At 40.5% G+C, this 18,570-nt stretch overlaps 1 protein-coding gene across 1 annotated transcript in view; it reads left to right on the top strand.

Annotated features, from left to right (window-relative positions):
• nfatc3a (nuclear factor of activated T cells 3a) overlaps positions 1 to 16,321 on the top strand; it is a 58,947-nt gene extending 42,626 nt beyond the window's left edge. Inside the window, exons 9-10 of the mRNA XM_003437617.4 lie at positions 1,995 to 3,077; positions 13,165 to 16,321. Of these exons, the coding sequence (XP_003437665.1) occupies positions 1,995 to 3,077; positions 13,165 to 13,214 (1,133 nt within the window). The 3' untranslated portion in view covers positions 13,215 to 16,321. The remainder of the gene's footprint in view (positions 1 to 1,994; positions 3,078 to 13,164) is intronic.
• Positions 16,322 to 18,570: the final 2,249 nt, after the last annotated feature.

Here is an 18,570-nt window from a genome sequence, read left to right as displayed (position 1 = left end):
CGTACTATTGTAATACTAAATGTCTTGTAGCTTATCAAAGATTTAGTATTTGTTGACGTTAATAAACATATGTAAAGAGCGTTTGAACATGTTTGTAAACACAGGATTTTTTTTAGAGTCTATAGTCATAAGTTTATTTTTTCTTAATTAAGAAAGTACACAATTACTTCATTTATTATTTTTGCAATGTGAGATAATACTTTAAGTATTATTTGGCATTGCTCCACGCTTGTGTGACACTCCCAAGTTAATGACAAAAGTTTGAGACATCATGTTGCACGCTTCTCCACGGGGGCTTTGCTAACCTCGTTTCTTTCTTTCTCTCTCCAAAGAAAGCATTGCTGTGGTTTAGAGAGGGCTCTTCCACTAACAATAACATTAACACCTGCCAACTGTTTATTTTGTAAAGCTTTCTCAATCCAGAGCCAACCGTTTTTTGTTTTTGTTTTTTTTCCTGACATGCACTGCATTTGCATGGGGTTTTTACGATACAGATCTTTTGCTATCCAGGAAACTTTTATTATACATTGAGTGTGAGTTACGGAGTAAAGTGTACTTTTTTTCTTAAAACGTGAAGGAACTCAGTCTTAACATTTTATTGTTAAAGTTTCATCAATATTTCAAAGCCTTTTTTGGGTCAAATTTATGTCTTGTTATTAGATATTGTTATTGTTTTTTTTTCCCTCATAAAGCAAGTCAAACTGAAAACATAGTTGGCGGAATATATTGACATGTGAGCATTTTGTGCAATACATCCAAACCCTTACTTTCACCGCAGCAGTGTGTATAATTGTGTTTGTGTGTGTGTGTTTATGTGTATAAGCAGCCTTGCCCATCCACCCACCCAGCCTTTCTGTTTGCAAGCACGCCCACTCTGCACAGGCAGTTCCTGTTTTCCCCGTTGACAGATTAGTTCAGCCAATTACAGCAGAGTAGAATAACCCTGCTCAGTCAGTCAAGATGGGTCGCTGACACCGCTAGTGTCACCACGGACACCGCCTCCTTTATTGTGGCAAAAGTAGAAAAAAGAAATCAGCTAATCAGTCGGTTTCATGTTTCATCGTGGGCTGCTGCAGAGGCCCTGGCCCAATTTAAGAATGTGTTCTGAGAAAACTTGGAGAAAAACTGATAAACAAATAACCTTTGTTACTGTTTTGGGTTTTGAAATCGCTGCATTGTCATTCAGGTAACGGGGATAAACCTCACATATTTGGACTGAATTTTTTATACATTTCGGAAAATATAAGATGAAAACATCTTGAGCTTACTTATATACTGTTTATACTTGTATTCCCTGGCTCCTTTTCAAGCCATTTCAAGTTTAGAAGCACCGTTACTGTGCCTCTTGCCTTTTAATCCCAGAAAGTGAGTAAAAGCACAGTCAGTGAACTCGTTGGTTCTGTTGGTCTGATCCGGGCTGGGGGGCATTCAGCTCCTCTTCCCACACAACACTTCACATGATGGCAGCCAGACTGACAACATATGCTCTCTCTCTGATTCAGAGCTGGATAAAAATAAAACTCACTGTCACAAGGCACCAGATTGGGAAATAGGTTACTGATTGGCATAGCAGTGCTCTAAGCTGTCACAGTAAAAGGAAATGGCCCCATTTAGTATAAAAAATATGGGAGGCTTTTTTTTTATTCTCTAAAAGGAGATCAAATTCAAAATACATACTTTTCAGAAATTCTGTTTACTGCTTCAAGGGTCTTTTGGTCTACTTTCAGCCTTAAACCACAATTCAGAGGAAACTAGTGGGACCTGAAAATATGGAAAAACTTAAAATTGCAACTCACTTTTGTAGCTGATTTAGGTCTTTGGACTACTATACCTGAAGCATAAATAGCAGCGATATTGTTGATAACACTACGGCTTGATAAATGTATGTCTTGCTTTTATCTATTTTCTTGCTGAATTTGGTTGGTAGTCATAACTGACAGTGTGAATTTTCTCATTTCCCTTCCTCCTGTCTGTGTGTACCTCTGTCCCTTTAGTTATGGTTAAACAGGAGCACAGAGACGAGCTGGACCTTCCTGCGGTACCTCCTATTTCCATGCCCATGGCACATGCTGGCAGTCTGGTGCGCACCCAGCTGCCTTCTCCTGAGCTGGGCCACCCATCGGATAACCTTCTGTCCAGCTCCCCTCATGGCCTGGCCACGGGCTCCGGACCTGGCCTGCTACCCGTGCAGACCCCCTGCCCCTCCCTGGGCTCCCCATCTTTCCAGCACCTGCCTCAGCTCCAGGGTCACATTTTGCATCACCCCCCTGCAGACTGCCAAATGACGTACCACCCGAACTCTGCTCCCCCTCCGCTTTCTGTTCCTCCTCATTCCTCCTACCAGCCCATGCAGCACAGTCATGGTCACAGCCTGCCCTTCAATGGCCAGCCCAGCCTTTCTCCTCAGGGCTATGAGAGGATGCCATTTCAGCAGAGTCCCAGTGCAACATCACACCCAATGGGCATGGGAATGGTGTACCCCTCCTCCCCTTGTTCCTCACCAACCGCTCCGTCCTCTTCAACAACCAACCCCATTGAGGGTTCCCCACAGAGCCAGCAACCCCTCTTTACTCCCTCATGCTCACATCTCCAAACGCTGGGAAGCTATCACTGCTCTCCCACCCAGGTGCCCTCTCCAGGTGGACACCCCCTAACAGGGCAGCACACCACACCATTGCAAAGAGCCATGGGCTACCACCCAGTTAGTCAAAGATCAGCATCCTGTCCCACAACGTCCAGCGCCCCTCCTCCAAGGATGGTCCCCTCTCCCCATTCTGGGCCTTCTTCTCCTCAGCTCCACTCATTGCCGTACCAGTCTCCCACCTCATCTTCACCCACCTCATGCGGCAGTCCTCTGGGGCCCCTCCAACAGCAACATTCAGGACAACTTTCTCCCCAGGCTACAAGCCCAGTCATGACTAGCCTTTCTCCGGCAGGAGTGGGCCCTCTGGTTCATCCTCTAAGCCCTCAGGGGCCCTTCCAATCAGATGGGGAGAGGCTGAACATTAAACAGGAGCCAGAGGACAGGGAGCCCACCTTCCGCTCCATTGGCTTACAGGACATCACACTGGATGATGGTGAGATATATGACCTTATATTCTCAAAACATTTCCTGTGGGTTTAGTTTATATTGTCTAGGCTCAGTAGCTACCTTATATTTTAATAAACAGCGAAACACTTGTAACCTTTGGGAGAAAGTTCAATGTTTACAACTAGCTGCCTTCACTATTTTAACTGTCATTACATAAAAAGGAAGAGCTGAACTCATTCAAATTTGACTGTCTTTCAGAAGTAACACAAAACAGACAAAGCAATCTGAAATAGAGATTACTATTGTTACACTATTATTCCATCAACCTTTTATTTTTATTTTTTATTTTTACCATGCTTCTTTCTCTCTGCAACCCTATTTTGTTCTGTGTGTAACTATGCGTCTTTGATTCTCACTCTTCAGTTTTCTGTCAGTCCAGCCTTCAACTCTCATTATCACATTTTCCTATCCTTTTACACAAGATATTTAGAGCACAACCATCTGTGATCAATCTCATTTTCAGTCTGAAACAAGGGACCGCTCAGGGATTAAATTTACCCTACAATATGTGACGCACAAGATAAATTTGTACCTGATGATGTAAAACAATACACAGCACCAGTTGTTGTATTTTCAAGAGGCTGAAACCTTGATGCCTGATAACAGTGATAGTGTTTCATCTGTCACTGCAGTGCACAGTTGTGTACACAGGTTCATTACTGAGGGGTCTTGTGACTTCGTATTGGGTAACATAGACACAATAAGACTGATAGCTGTAGTATCGTATTAAAGGGTCTAATTGTGGACTACAGAGCTTCTGTATCTGTGGCAGCAGTTTGGAGATTAATTACATTTTGAATGTTTTGGCTTCTTGGAGCTGAAGGCAGGGAGAGGATTGCATCATTTTGTGCTACTTGCAAAGACTGTGGCTGGAACACGACGACTACGTTTGTGTGCTGCTGCAGTAATTACATCCTGTGTGTGCTTGTGTGTACGTGAGTGTGTGTGTACCTGCGCTAACAACTCTAATTAGCATGCTCAGAAGAACTTGTTGACTTAACTATTGACCATGAAGTCAGCACATGCATTTAGCACCTTTTTTTTTTCTCTCATCCATGAACTTCTCGTCCTAAAATATGTTAATCCACACCGTTCTAAGTCACCTACCTCCTTATCTGTAGGTTGTGTTACCACTACTGACATATTCAAATGAGAGTTCTGAAGATTTAGGGTTAATAAGTAGCCTGGCAAGGCTATGTAAGGGAAGTGTGATACTGCGTTCTAGAAAGGGTCAGTCTCATTAACACAGCACTGCTCTCAGTAAGTCGTGTGAACAGCTGCTGGGGTTCAATAGTGCATAAAACTTACATATAGCTATTCCCTTTTCACAGCCTCATTCATATGCACACATGAAATCTGTTTAGCCGCATTTTTTTTCTACATGAAACTTTAGCGCAGTTTTATTCAGCCTCTGCCCCTGTCAAACACGGAGACACAGTCACTTTGAAAGTAGCTGCCTGTACTCAATCTCTTATTTAAAAAAAAGTGTGAAAAAAGTTTGTGAGTGACACAGTTCAGACGGGAATGTAAGCTCTCCCTTTGAGCCTGTGGCTAAAAATAGCTTTCTGTGCCAGCCCAGCTCTGTAGGCCATGTTTTGAAGTAGAAATGTGGAGTTTTTACCCAGCTCTGAGTTTTAGGAGGTCGCAGCACTCTCTCTTAAGTAGACCACATACACCCCAGTTTGGCAGACAGCAAATTTTACCATAAGGGTTCATGAATTCATGAAGCGTGACGATAAACCTGCATTCTGATTTCATAATTTGAAAAAAATAATCTAAAATTATTATTTTTGAACGATTGCACATAATTATCATTCGTTTTCTGATAAAATGCGTGTTGTGTTTAGAAGAGTTTGTTCTCTGACTGGTTTCATATAGACTCACTATTTTTGCATGGATGTCCATCACACTTAAGCTCAACTTTTGCTGTACTACCATAGACCTAAGTCAGCGATAGAAGAGGGAATACAAATGTGTAGAAAACTGCTCTGATTAGCAAGCAGATGGCACTTGTGACGCACACCATAGCATGCGCGAGATGTGTGTCTTGGTGCGTGTGTTAGGGAGAGATTGTGTGTATTGTGTTTGTGTGCATCTTTTTGATATTGTGGAGGTGTGTGTGTGTGTGTGTGTGTGTGTGTGTGTGTGTGTATATGCGCCTGCCCGTACAGAGCAGGAGACACAGGAGGTGAGAAGACAGACTGACAGACAGATGGACAGACAAGTCCTGAATCCAAACCCACTGCAGGGTCACTCAACTGAGACGTTCAATCTGAAATGTTCTTGGAATCTGAAATTAAATTGACATGTAAACTGAATAATTTAATGCTTATGTACAATGTGTAATGTACATTTCAAATTTTCATTCCTGTCTAAACACAGAAGTGTATTTTTGGAGAAACAGCACTTAAGATGTATATAAAAATAACATGGATACATAATTTCTTCTTTGTGATACATGGGCAGCCATGCTTTATTTTTATTAGGCTTTGCAGTGAAAGACCATAAGCCACAAAAGCAAAGAAGTATCTTCTCAATGTAAAAGCAACAAGAGATTTAACAGAGTGTTGCTAAAATATGGAGCTTTTTTACTGCTTTGATGTCTGAAAACAGGACAGAATATAATTGGGTGGTGCCTCAATGGAAAATGATCAAAGACACCGGTTTTTGTAACAAATATTTGTCACATTTGGTGTATAGAGCGAGGTTTATCAGAACTTTAACCAGAAAATGAATTATAGTTTCCGTTTAGGTGCCGTATACGTGATTAATAGGTTTATAATCCGTGAGCTTGTCAGGCAGGTTTTCCAAGCATCTATATATTCACGTCTGTTTGGTGACTATATGAGCATGGTAGCGGCTTAAAGAATGCATAGTGGTCATGGTGACAGAGTCTGAAGCTGTTTTGCTGCCAACCTGTGCACTTAACTAATTAATCTGCACGTGACTGTCTTTATGTTTGCAGAGCACAGCTGGGAAAGAATAGCATGTGTGTTATTGGCTTTGTTTGCATGTGAGCAGTTGCTGTAGTGTCGGCACTGCGCGCAGCGTGTGTCCACAACAAAAGCCGGTCTTTTGTCAGCGCTGCCCTGCCCAATTTCATAGCTGCCCCAAACTGTGAGCTATGGCTTTGAGGGTTAATAATAGGCAGAGCCCTGCTGCCTGCACTCCTCGAGGCAGAGACACCGGCACAGTAATGACACAGAAACATGCACATTGAGCGACACGTATCATCCTGTGGATGTCATCAAATATGCCAGGCAGTGTCCATGAACACATCTTTAAATATATGTTTTTATTGTCCTGTTTTTCTGTGTTTACAAGGAAATAGACTGCATACAAATGAAAAAGTTTCACCAGCTGTTGCTAAAAGCACAAAAAGCATTTTGTGGTGGAAGAAAAGTCTTCACATGTTGGGAGAATTTTTTTTTTTTTTTGCTCCATCTTTGTTGCTCATTATGCACGAATAGCTCCACACAGATTTATTCCCTAAGCAACATTTTTGCACTAAAAAATGTGCTTGCTCGTTATCTAAAGATCACCACTAATCTCTTCTATGTTCAGTATGATGGTGAACGCAGCACTGGTTTGGCTTAGCTTAGCTTTAATAATAGAGTTGGGTTATGAAGCAGCTAGACTGTCTATACCATTATCTGACAGAATCCACTCACCAGCTCAGTAGTGCTGCTTCACACATGCGTAAGAGTTTACAGAGTTAATTTACTGGGCCACTTCATGAAGTCTACACTTAAGCCCAAATGAAAGTGATACTTGTTTCTTTAACAGAAAGATAATGTGTTGTTAAGTCGTGTGTGAAGGTGCTAGCAGATGGATTACTTTCACAGAAAATGAGACAATTTTTTCCCGTTTCCAGTATTTGTGAATTCACCAGCTGTTGTAGTTTCACATTAGCAGACAGAAATAATTTGGTATGTACCAGGTAATGAGAGGCACGTTATAATGCCACCGAAACCAACAACTTCCCATTTTGCTTATCTTTAAATGATAAACCGTCATTTGTTTATTTAAAGTCATTTCATGATGTGCATCCTTCACATGATGTGTGCACCCTGAATGCTGCAAAAGAGCTGAGAACTGGAAAGTTCGTAATAAAAAAAAAAAGTGGTGAACTGGCCACTCACCAAGTAATCCAAAAAGACCTTTTCTCAGCAGTTGGCCCTCCAAGGGGGGGAAAGCCAGTAAATATTGGATTTACCTTTGAGAAATGCAGCTACAGCTTTCTCTTAAATTAAATTAAACATAAAATTAGATTTTCAAATACCTTTTTGTCTTTGGATCCTTTTCTAAACTGTAATTCGTTGATATTTTTCCTTTAAAAAGGAATGAAAAGTTCATTTGTAGAGTCACCATCAGATTAAAGTCATTTACAGAAAATTATTTTTTTTCATGAAAAAACAGAAATAAATCAGTTGTTTTGTGTGACAGCATGAAATCTGTAACACATTCTGAGTTAGAGACTTCATGTTGCCATTAGGCAGAAGAATAACACAAATAACCCCAAACTCCTGATTTGCTGGCATAAAAAAACAGCAGTGGAAGGAAAATAGATTTCCATTAAATGCCACTGCTGCTCTTTAAAAACAATGGCAAACATTTGCTGGTCTTTTCCCCTCAAACAAGTGGAAAAGGACTTTCTGTGTCATCTTTCCACACAATTAGGGTCTTAAAGAGTTTAATGCAGAGGTCTTGGCAGAGGCAACCTGGTATGGAGACGGTGCCAGTTGCTGCATTTTTCGTTAGAAGGGAAAGCCTAGAAATCCCTCTGTGGTAATAAAAGTAGTTTAGCTCGTTCATTTTTTAAAATATTTTATTTTTAAATATGCACATGATATTATTTTGGAAAGTAGCACTGCTGCTTTTGTGGTTAAGGTTTTTCAGAGTTTTGTCTCTGTTGCTTTGTTGACAGTCTGTTTTTTGTGCTCTTAAGCCAGGTATGGAGCATTGGTGCTCAACTGGAAAATTAATACTAGTCACCACATTTTCATGGTGCACAAGTAAGGACTTGACAGATTGTAGTGAAGCAGATTTCGCTCCCCTTGTAAAGCTGTGGAAATGTGTGTTTGCAAGCTTTTGTGTGTGTTTGTGCCCGTGAGCTTTCGGTGAGTCACTTTAGCCTGTTGATGCTACATTGCCGCTGCATTCCTGCTTGGTAGCCAAAAATATTACAGGAAAAATAATTTTCTTCTGTTTGTTCTAATGCCTCTAAATCTAAAAGATTTCCTGCTTTGCTCCTGAAATATCTTTGGATGTTAGACTTACTAATGAAAATATTTGAAGATGTTACTTTTTTGAAAATTGAAGTGGGGAAAAAGCTCTAAATCTGTTGTTTTAGTTCAGCTTGCAGCTTGTTAGAAAATGACAGTTTAAATGAAGAAAACAAAACAAAAAAAACAATAGTATATACATTTTATTAGTGGTGTGGGCTTTGGAGATGCCCCCAAGTGGCCATTCAAACTCCAGTGGTTTCTGTTTTAAAACTCTGTCTTCCGGTCATCGGCTTAGTGGAACCACAATTCTGTGTCCTCGTTGAAAGGCGAGAGTCTTGCGAATCACTTACCGTTAGATCAAATGGGAAATCCACAGATGATTCACAGAGATGAGTGACTTTGAGAAACTGAGACTTTGTAAAGAGCTTCTCCGGTATGCTCTGTGCCCTCACCCACCCACTCACTCACTCCAGAAGTAAAATTAAAATGAAGCATAAAGGGATCACAGAGAAGCAGCTGAGATGAAGGGTAAATGGAAAGAAAAGGAGGGGGAAAGACTTTTCCGGAGCAAGCCTGGAAGATTTCAATACCAGTTCTATCAACTGACCGTCTATTTCCAATGTGTGTGATCAGTCAGTGGCTCTTTTACTTAAAGTTTGCTCTCATAGACGAGGCTTTGTGAGGATGTGTGCATGTCATTACAGGGCCCTGCAAGTGGAAACTGTGTGCTTTGATATTCCCTGTTGCAAGCAAACCGAGTCTTCCTTCCCTCTGTTCCCTTTGCGCCAGTGTTTCCATTGTGGCATGTTGTCTTCATTTGCTGGACCGAAGAATCACTCAAACTTTGAGCTATTTGCTTAAGCCGCACTGCCGGGGTAATGTTTTTAATGCCTGGGTCAGGGAACTTTTTTCAGTGTGTCATAAGAGTTTTGATAATTACCCACTTTCCATTTCGACAGAAGACATGTTTATCGTACTGAATGACCATCTGCCTGTTTCACTTCTGTTTTGCATTTTGGAAATCTTTTCAATATGCCTCTTTTAACATGCACTTTAGAAACGTGAGCTAACCCAGTCACAGTGGTCTCCTGCTAGATGTGAAACCTCCTTTCAGGGAAATTTAACAGAGCCCCTGATACCACTTCAATCACAATATGCAGATTTGACAACAAATTCATTTCTCACTTAGCAGTTTATTTCTAAGATTTAAATTCTGCCTGACATTTTGTACCCACACTTTTTTTTTTTTCCCCTGGGTTTGAGGTATTATCTATAATATTCTGGACCTTCTTGCTCGTTGTGACTCTTACCGAGTCTACGGGCAGCCAGTAGTGGTGCTCATCTCAAAGAGTTTTGTCTTTCTCCTGCATTAAAAGGCAAACTTCTTTCTTAATTGTGCTGGAAACTACACAACAGTGTATTGCTAAAGATTGGATGAAAAAAAACATCTGCATACATGGCGACTGGAACAATCGTCTTCCCTCTAAATTAACATCTTTAATCATGCCACGCAATCAATGACTAAGAGAGGAGGCAGCACTTCGTGGAAAAGGGTTCGTTTTGTTCTTTTCAGTCAGTTAAAGGATTTAAATCTGTTAGCTCCCAGAGGATGGAGTGATCTGATTGTAGCCTTTACTAGCAGGAGTAACTGTAGTAGTGGTAGTAGGCTGACTGCAGATGTATATTTTGACTAGGGAGCCCCCCTCCCAGTCATCTGCAGAGGATCTCCCTTCGGCTGAGACATTCAGAGCCACAGTTACTACGACAGGCAGCGCTGAATCACTGGTTTTCTGTTGCACCGTCATGAACAATACCAGTAAACCTGAGAAAATACTATGGCATATGAAACCAGTCATAGCTTATGTGCGACTCAAACCTCTGTTTCACTTCTGGTTATTGATGTGTGGAGCTCCAGGTTAAATTGAAGCATAGATTATCTGTTGCTCAGTGATGAGGGAAACGTTTTATTTTTACAGACTGCAATGATTGCTCAGTTGCTTACTGTTGCTTGCTGGTTTTGGCCTTGTTCTCCTTAGAGATAAGCGTTTTGGTTTACTGACCTGCTAGTTCTAGTTTTTAGTCCACACGTTATAACTTTTGTTATGAAACTGAAGCTGTTCCAAGTAGTTTGTTGAATTGAATGAGAAGGGAAACAGAAAAGAATCGTAAATGGGCAGAGGTGGAGTAAACTCCTTTCCGTTGTATGTCTCTTTTGAGATGGAAATTCTCTTCCAAAATAAGTTCTGCTTATTTCCGACGGCCCCACACGAAATCGTGCAAATTTACATCGAGCGCTGATGTAATATCGAGACCGAAGCCTCATGAAAATATTTCTGACAGTTCATTTTGGGAAACCTCACTAGAGGGTTATTTTGTTTTTGGTTTTTTTTGAGAAAACAAATCGAATCGAAATGAGCGGAATAAGTCTAAACTTTAGCTGGGTTTTGTGAATTTTTTATGCTAATTCCTTTTTTTTTTTTCTTTTTTTTTTTTTGGGTCTCTTCTTACGTATTTATCGGTCGATAGATTAATGTTTGCCTATGCAACAATCTAATCAGTACAGCGGAAAGTGATGAGTTTTTGCAGACGCCCACTTAATGTCGGTCTGTCGCACTTCACACTATGTTGCTCATATTCCTGTGGTATTAGGGCAGATTCACTCCCTTGAATAAACAGCGCTTACCACATAACGCTTAAGCTGTGCAGGTTTCTGACAGGCCTGTAAGCGCAGCTCTGTAATGTGTACCTCTAATTTGATCCATCAGTGCTCACAGTCATGATTTTTCTTACACACTAATAGCAATTTAATTACGTTTAGTGTAGTTAAGTGCTATTAAGATATCTGGATTAAAAATGCAAGAAGTCAAATGTAAAACCTTTGTTGAACTTCATTAAACTGGTGTTACAGAAATAAAAGAAACTCAGTCTATAGCTGTGTCATTTTATCAATACAGCTGCTGCTCTGGCGGTCCTTTAACAGCTGTAAGATGCAGTTTATTTTGAGCCCAGCTGCAGCACTTGTCTTTCAAAAGGTCACGGCCTTTAAAGGAGATCTGTGGTCCTCCATCAGAGCTTTATTTCACATGAGGAATTATGTGACAAAGCAATGAACCAGTCCACTTGCATGTTATACGTCAAAGTTAGACTGTATGCTCAAAGGTAAATGTTTGCTTTGATAATCACACGGTAGTCTCATAAGTGCGTGGTGTTGCTGTGAGTGTGAGAGTGTGCGCGCGTGTGTGTGTGTGAACATGGTTGACATGGGAAAGGAAGAGCCTCCCACGCTAACAGGATGATGTGAGTGATGGTGGCCAGACACAAAAGCGAACAGCAGAAAACACAAATAAAGTACACCAAGGCACTAAATTGCGCTTCTGGTCCCATGACAGAGACTGTGACAGACAATCATGTGTTCAGTTTGAAAAAATGAACTTGAAGTACTCTTGAGTTTGAGGAGGCGGCAGTGAAGCTGTGAAACAGAAATAAAGGTTAACAAAATAAATGTTAAGACTTCTTTGTTTTGCTGAATTTATTAAGGTTGTGTTGCTTTCTTACTCCACTTGTATTACTTTACAGCGTTTATGTGTGTTTGTGTGCGTGTTGTTAAATTTGAATATGGTTTCTTTTTTCTGAAGAAACACTCTTGGCTGGTTCATTTGCTCATCGATGACTAAGTCGCTCCCTGTCACATTTTTTAACTGAGTTACAGTAAAGCATTTGCTTATAAACTTCTCAGGAGTGGGGGCTTGATTTTGCACTATAGCTGCACATGTGGACAGAGTGGGGTGGAGAAGAGCTGCATTTTGATGGGCATGCACAGACATAGCTGCCTTTGAGTGCTGGTGTCACACTGGGCCAGAGGTCTTTGCTACACCCACCCAAACCAGTTTGCCGAGCCTGACTTCTACACTCTGTGTTTTTGACCTGTCATTGTGTCATTTAAAACACTTAGGGAAACCACATGAAGAAGTCAGAGGATAAAAGGTGAACTCATACATGTTGTAAGAATGGAAAAAAAAAAAGAAGAAACATTCACCTCACATTTTCCATAAATTTAAAATAAATGAAAGTGTTCTTACTCTTTCTGTCCTCATGTCTTCCTCACCACGTCAAAGTAAAGCTGATTTACTTCATGGCTGCAGTTTTTACTGGCTCCCTGCTGTGTTTCTTGTGGTCCCAGTGTGAGTTCTGAATGGAGGCAGCAGATGTAAAACAACCATTCAGGCTGGCTGGATAACAGGCTGAGAAAGACTTGCTTGTTATTTATTTAAAATCAGGCTCTAACTGAGTGTGTTGAGTAATTAACCTCGCTGTGCCTGAGTGCCTCTCCGGGCTCAACAACGTGTTTAACAATAGATTGGTTTTACACAACCTTTTTGCCATGCTTACACACCCCATGAATGGGCCTGAGGAAATGTACTGAACCACCATTAAATCTCTAATGAAGTAATGGACGGCCCTGCTGGTTGGCCAGCTGCACAGGAGTGTGTGTTTATAGGAGTCAATGTGCTGTGCTAACTGCTAACATTTCTTGGACTCGAACACGGTTTAGAATTGGCACATTCAGTGAATGGAATAGTTTCTCTCATTTGTTATGTCAGGAGAGATTATATCTCACGTCAGAGCCATGACTTTGTGACCTTTGGGTTTGCCAGTTTTTTAGAGTATTTTTTTTCCCCATTTTAAGCTTTTAGCAGTTTGAATTTGCTATTTTTGTCCTATGAGGAACTCAGGGTGGAACTACACTGACCTCTGCTGGAAAGAAATGCACATGTTCTGACAAAATAATATATTTAAAGTTTTGAATATTTATAAAAAAAAATTTCTGTTTGTCTCCCTTCACAGTGAATGAGATCATCGACAGAGACATGTCCCAGTCCCCCAACCAGTCGTAGCTCGGCCCTTGCGCCAATCCCCTGCACCTCGTAAATCCTGCCACTTCCTCACCTCCAGTATGGACCCAGGTGCCGGTTCGGGTGCTGGTCCTGATGGAAGAAGGGGGTTGAAGAGAGACGATTGTTGTCAGCGACTGAATACAGTTGGGAGAGTCTGTTCCAAACCACAAGGATTTGCAAGTTCACCAGCCTGAAGAAGACACTCCTCTGATTTCTTTTAAAACTGTTTGTCCTGTGTAGAGAACTTGATGCTGAACTACACAGATTAAAAAGAAAATGTGAGCAGGAGGATGTTGTAGCCATGCCAAGTTAGAACCAGGGTAAAAACTGTCAGAGAACAATGAGAAACCGTTACAAAAACCTTCTTCTTCTTGAGCTCTTTAATGTTCAGGGCTGTATGTGACCCTTTGTTAGGTGTGCGTATGACCCTTCAGAGCACCCAGTCTTCCTGACCAATCAGTTCTCACCTCTGTGAGTCTGGAGCACTCACCTTTTTTAAGTAAGTTTATCTACAAGAGACAACTTAATGCGCTGTCGTCGCCCTCTCACCAGCATTGACCTTCGTGAATGAAGACTTGTCTTATGAGAATAAGAGATGCTCAGTAGTGCACAATCACAATGAGCCAGAAGGCTGTGGCAGTGCTCTCAGTGTTGCCAATTTCTCAGGCAACACTGTCTTAAGCACCAGGGTGCTATAAAATATTCAGGTTTAATTGAACATCAGCAAAAGTGTGGCAGAACAATTAAGAGGTGAAATTGGCTTAATAATGATGAGAACGCCCATAATTATTTCAGAAAAAGCTTTGCTAGCCAAGCTTTGCTGTCAGGCTGAGTGAGTAAAATTTGCTGTGATGATGATGTCCACTCCCCTTCTTTCCCCTCCTGTAAATGATGAAAATATTCAGATTTAGAGGAGCGGGGTCCTGGCAGGTAGAACGAGCTCTTGTGGCACTGGTCTCTTTCGGATCTGCAACATTCCACATTTTTTTGTAATCTTGCAGCCATGTAGATATCTGTACATTAATTCCCATACACCACCACCATACCCCATCTTTTCTTCTCCTTTCTCCTCTGTTTCTTCGCCTTCTTCACATTGAACAAATGCCTTATTACCAGTTAGGAGCTTTCAGTGGTGGCGAAAGCTTTTTGTTGTTGTTGTTTTGCACAGCAGGCTTTAAGTTTAACTGTTTCAGAAACAGATATGGGACTCGGATTACGCGGATGTGATTTCAGGAATCCCGATGAGGGAGAGTTGGAAGATGCATGAAGATGCAGATTATTTTGGTGTTGGAGAGAAGTTTTTTCATTGGTTCACAGACACAGAGCTTTCTGCCTCTGAAATTTCCCCAAATCTCCCAGGGCCCTTTGTGTGCCTTCAGTTTCCTAACAGCAGTCATACTTCTAGTGGTATGAGAGCTGAGGCGGCAATTATGAGAAAGTATTTATGCATAAAAATGTTTATGTATTGCACCCTGTTTAGCAATGAAAGCTGAAATCCTGGACTCCAGAAAACAGGAATCGGATGTATCGGGGGTATTCCACATCCCTCCATTAAAAACAATCAGTCTTTGCTGATAACAATCCAAGACTCCTCCTCCATCGTTTCCAGGATTTATTTGTTCCCATTCTTTCTCTCCTCGCAGATATGCAGTGCCTGTACGGCAGCAATAACAAACCTGAGGAAAGAGCGTCTTCAGGCAGGTTTTTAGTCAGATATGACGTGGATGTGAACAGACAGATACTGATTTTGATTTGAAGATTTCCACTGGTTTCTGCCTTAAGCTTGACAAGGGTGAGGAGAGCTCAGGAGTGTTTTCTTTAATTATGGTTTGAAGTGAGTTTCCAGGTGAAAATGATTATGCTATGCATTCAGACTCTGCCTAATGCCTTTACATAAGAAAAAAGACAAAAAAAAGACCTTGATGCCTATAGGAGTAGACTCTAGATGTGTTTTAGATGCTTGATTGATTCCGTTAGCATCCTGGATTCGTCCATCAGCCAATCAGCCTTGCCGAGGACGCGGTGCAAGCATCTTAATAGGTTCAGTTCTGAGTGAGTGTGCAGATGAGTGTTTGATGTTTGTACCAAATATGCTGTACAGAAGACAGGAATCTTAAGAGTCCTACTTTCAACAAGAGAAGCACACACATGTATTTTAGGCTATGCAAATTGTAACAACAGCAAATGTGAGATATGATGTTATATATGAGAAACGAGATTATAAAATAGGTGTAAAGTTGCTTATGAACTTCACAGAGAAAAAAAACCTGAACCTTCAGATAGTGCGAGTATCATGTCACTATGTAAACTATTAGAATGCCTTAACTCTTGTTTGAAAACCAGTTTTCAGTGTGTCTGTATGCTGTTCTGGGTTGTTGTTATTTTTCTATGTGTAAGACATAAGTCGGTAACTATTACTATTATTTTTGTTTGATTTTTTTTTTTTAGACGGAGTTGTGGACTTTAAGGGTAGGGTGGGAGGAAAAGGATGATTTTTTTTTTTTTTTGCATAAAGCTGGTTCTGCAGTTTGAAAGACGCGAGTCTACAAAAAACACAAAATAAAACAAACAAAACAAAATAAACAAAAAAAACCCATAAAATTTTTAAAAAAATATATAATAAAAAAAAACTAAAAAGAAGCAAAACCAGCATTGACAGTAAACTCTGGCTGCTGCCCTCGTCTGTCATAACCAAAGACCGAACAATATGTTCCCACTTTACATAATAGTAAAGCAACAGAGACTGTACAACTCTATTTTTGATACTTTGAAATGGATGTCATTCCTAAAAAAGGTGGGGACATGAGTGTCATGTCATATATACGTGTGTATATATATATATATATATATATATATATATACACATATATACATACACAATATAGAATGATATGATTGTTTTGTAAAAAAAATAATAATAATAAGGGAAATACAGGTTTAGCTTATGTTTACCAAGCCTTGTATTGTCATTTCTTGTATATTTTGTATGTTTCAATTTTTGTAATTTTTAAGACTGCAGTGCTTTTTGAAATTATTCAAAGGGAATAATACCTTGCATCATACTGTAGACTCTAGTGTATGTCAATAAAACCAAAAGCTCAGCCATGGCTTTGCGTCACCTCACTCTTTTCATCGATCACTCTGAGATACAACTTTATTTTATACAACTTTTCTTTGTATTTTGCTAAGTTAATGGTAAATTGGTGAAGTGATTTTATTAATGTTCAGAAACATTATTCATAAGCATAGGTGGAAGTTCAATATATAAGTAAAAAACACAGTTTGTACAGTTCCAGTGAGCTTAAACATCAATGTTTTGATATTTGTTTTATTTATTTAACACTATAGGCAAGCTCCCCATCCCTCCACTCAGACCATTTGATGATGAAGCTTCAGTGAACAGTAGGTGGATGAACTGAAGGACCAGATTCATCTGTCTTGCTTTCACACTGGTTCATCACCTTGGGTTAGGTTGCTTTTTTTTGTTCTTGAATGATTCATAGGTGATTGTTAAGTGGCTTAACAAAGAAAACATCCATGTGATACAAGGACCAGACTGAAAATACGTTTAAAAAAAAAAAAAAAAAAGCAGAAACGTTGAAAGCCAGAAGAACTACTAAAGACTATTTTAAGAAATGATTGTCTGACAAACTATAAAGAAATAAGGGGTGGCTCAAGACTTTTACACAGCAGCCTACTGTACTCGATAAATAAAAGGAAAAAGGAACCACATATGAACATCTCATCTTACTTTTTTACCCAGACCAGTTGCTGATAACTCAGCTGTCTGGTGATCGATTTTCAGCAGGATCAGCTCGTCTCTTTTTGAGTCTCATCTTGTAAACTTGAGCGATCGTCTTGAGCTGTAATCATTTATACATAAACCAGCTACTCATGAAGTCTAACAAGTAAAACGGTGTTAATGTCCGTATTTGAAATCGCAGACTGGGTTTTACATTCGGTAATAAACTGATTTCCCGTCTGAGGATCTGCACGTTCACTCTGCAAGGGTCGCGGAAGCATCAAAGCAATTACTCAGTTTTCCGGGATCTATTAAAACATGTGTGCTCATTTTTTTTGTAGCACGTGGAGGGTTTTTTGTTTCCCGGATGCAAAACTGATCCAGGACTGTGACTTGTAGCGGGACCAGTTGGATTGGAGCGCCACTGATGTGGTTGCAAAGGCGAAGTCTCGGGTCTCGGACTTTCTCTGAAACCATTATTTTTTATTTTGTTTTGCTTTTTTCCAGTTTCTTTTTTAAGATCATAAAAGACCTTCGGGAGTCTGGTCTCTGCACTAGGCAGATGTGCATTTATTTCCGTACTTATTTATTTATTTTAGCATTTTTCGAATCACCTTTAATTTCAGTGATCACCAGAAAAAGTGCAGGTTCAGCCACAAATGTCCCCACTTTCCCCTGAAATTAAACTTTGCCACCATTTGCTGCTGCAGAGACTGATTCTTTGTGTCGTCTTTCTCTACAGTTGTTCCACTCACGCTGTGCCAAAGATGTCCCGAAATTAAACTGAAGGAGGAAACTCATTTCAGTTGTGGTTATGTGTCCGTCTACGTACGCGTTTCCTTTTGCTCTGACACTTTTGAACCTCTGAATTTCGGTTCCCAGACCTACGTGAAAAATTTAAACCGTTCTTTGGCGCCATCTACTGGAACTTCAAGAACGTGCTGCAGCTGGCGGCAGAGCTTACATCTAGAATTAGTTTTTTTAATCTGCTCTTAATTTGGAATAGGTCTAGCTAGATCCAACAGGTTACCTGTTGGGGTTTTTTGAGAATCTCTGGGAGGTCCACGCTTGGGTTGCTCTACAATCCAACAGGACTTTGTTGCTTATTTACAGACATTCTTTTAACCGCTTCAGCTGTAACAGGTAATCAACCCATCTAGTCTTAAGGGTAGGGTTGGGCTTGTTTTACTTTGTTTAAATGGCACATTTTCAAAGAATAGAAGATCCATTCAATTTTCTTCTGCTTATCTAGTTATCTATAGCCTTGACAGGTTGCCAGTCTATCACAGAGGTAAGGCTGAGATTCATGCCCACATTCACACCTATTTTTGGACTGTGGGAGGAACCCACTTAGACATGGGGAGAACATGCAAACTGCACACAGTAAGGCCACAGACTAAATTCGATCCCACAACCTTTTTACAGTAAGGCAACACTGCCCCTGAAATACACTCACTGGCCACTTTATCAGGTAGAACTTGCCCTTATTAGGATGGACCCTGTTTTGCTTTCAGAGCTGCCTTACTTTTCTGTGCCATCGACTCAACAAGGTGCTGTCGGCTACACATCCACGATGGGAATCTTCAACCAGCTTTGTGATGTTCCACTATCACA

Source organism: Oreochromis niloticus, linkage group LG1 (assembly GCF_001858045.2).
Source record: "Oreochromis niloticus isolate F11D_XX linkage group LG1, O_niloticus_UMD_NMBU, whole genome shotgun sequence".
NCBI classification, from domain to species: domain Eukaryota; kingdom Metazoa; phylum Chordata; class Actinopteri; order Cichliformes; family Cichlidae; genus Oreochromis; species Oreochromis niloticus.
The sequence above is the reverse complement of the archived record's forward strand: the minus strand, read 5'-3'. Positions and strand labels throughout refer to the sequence as shown.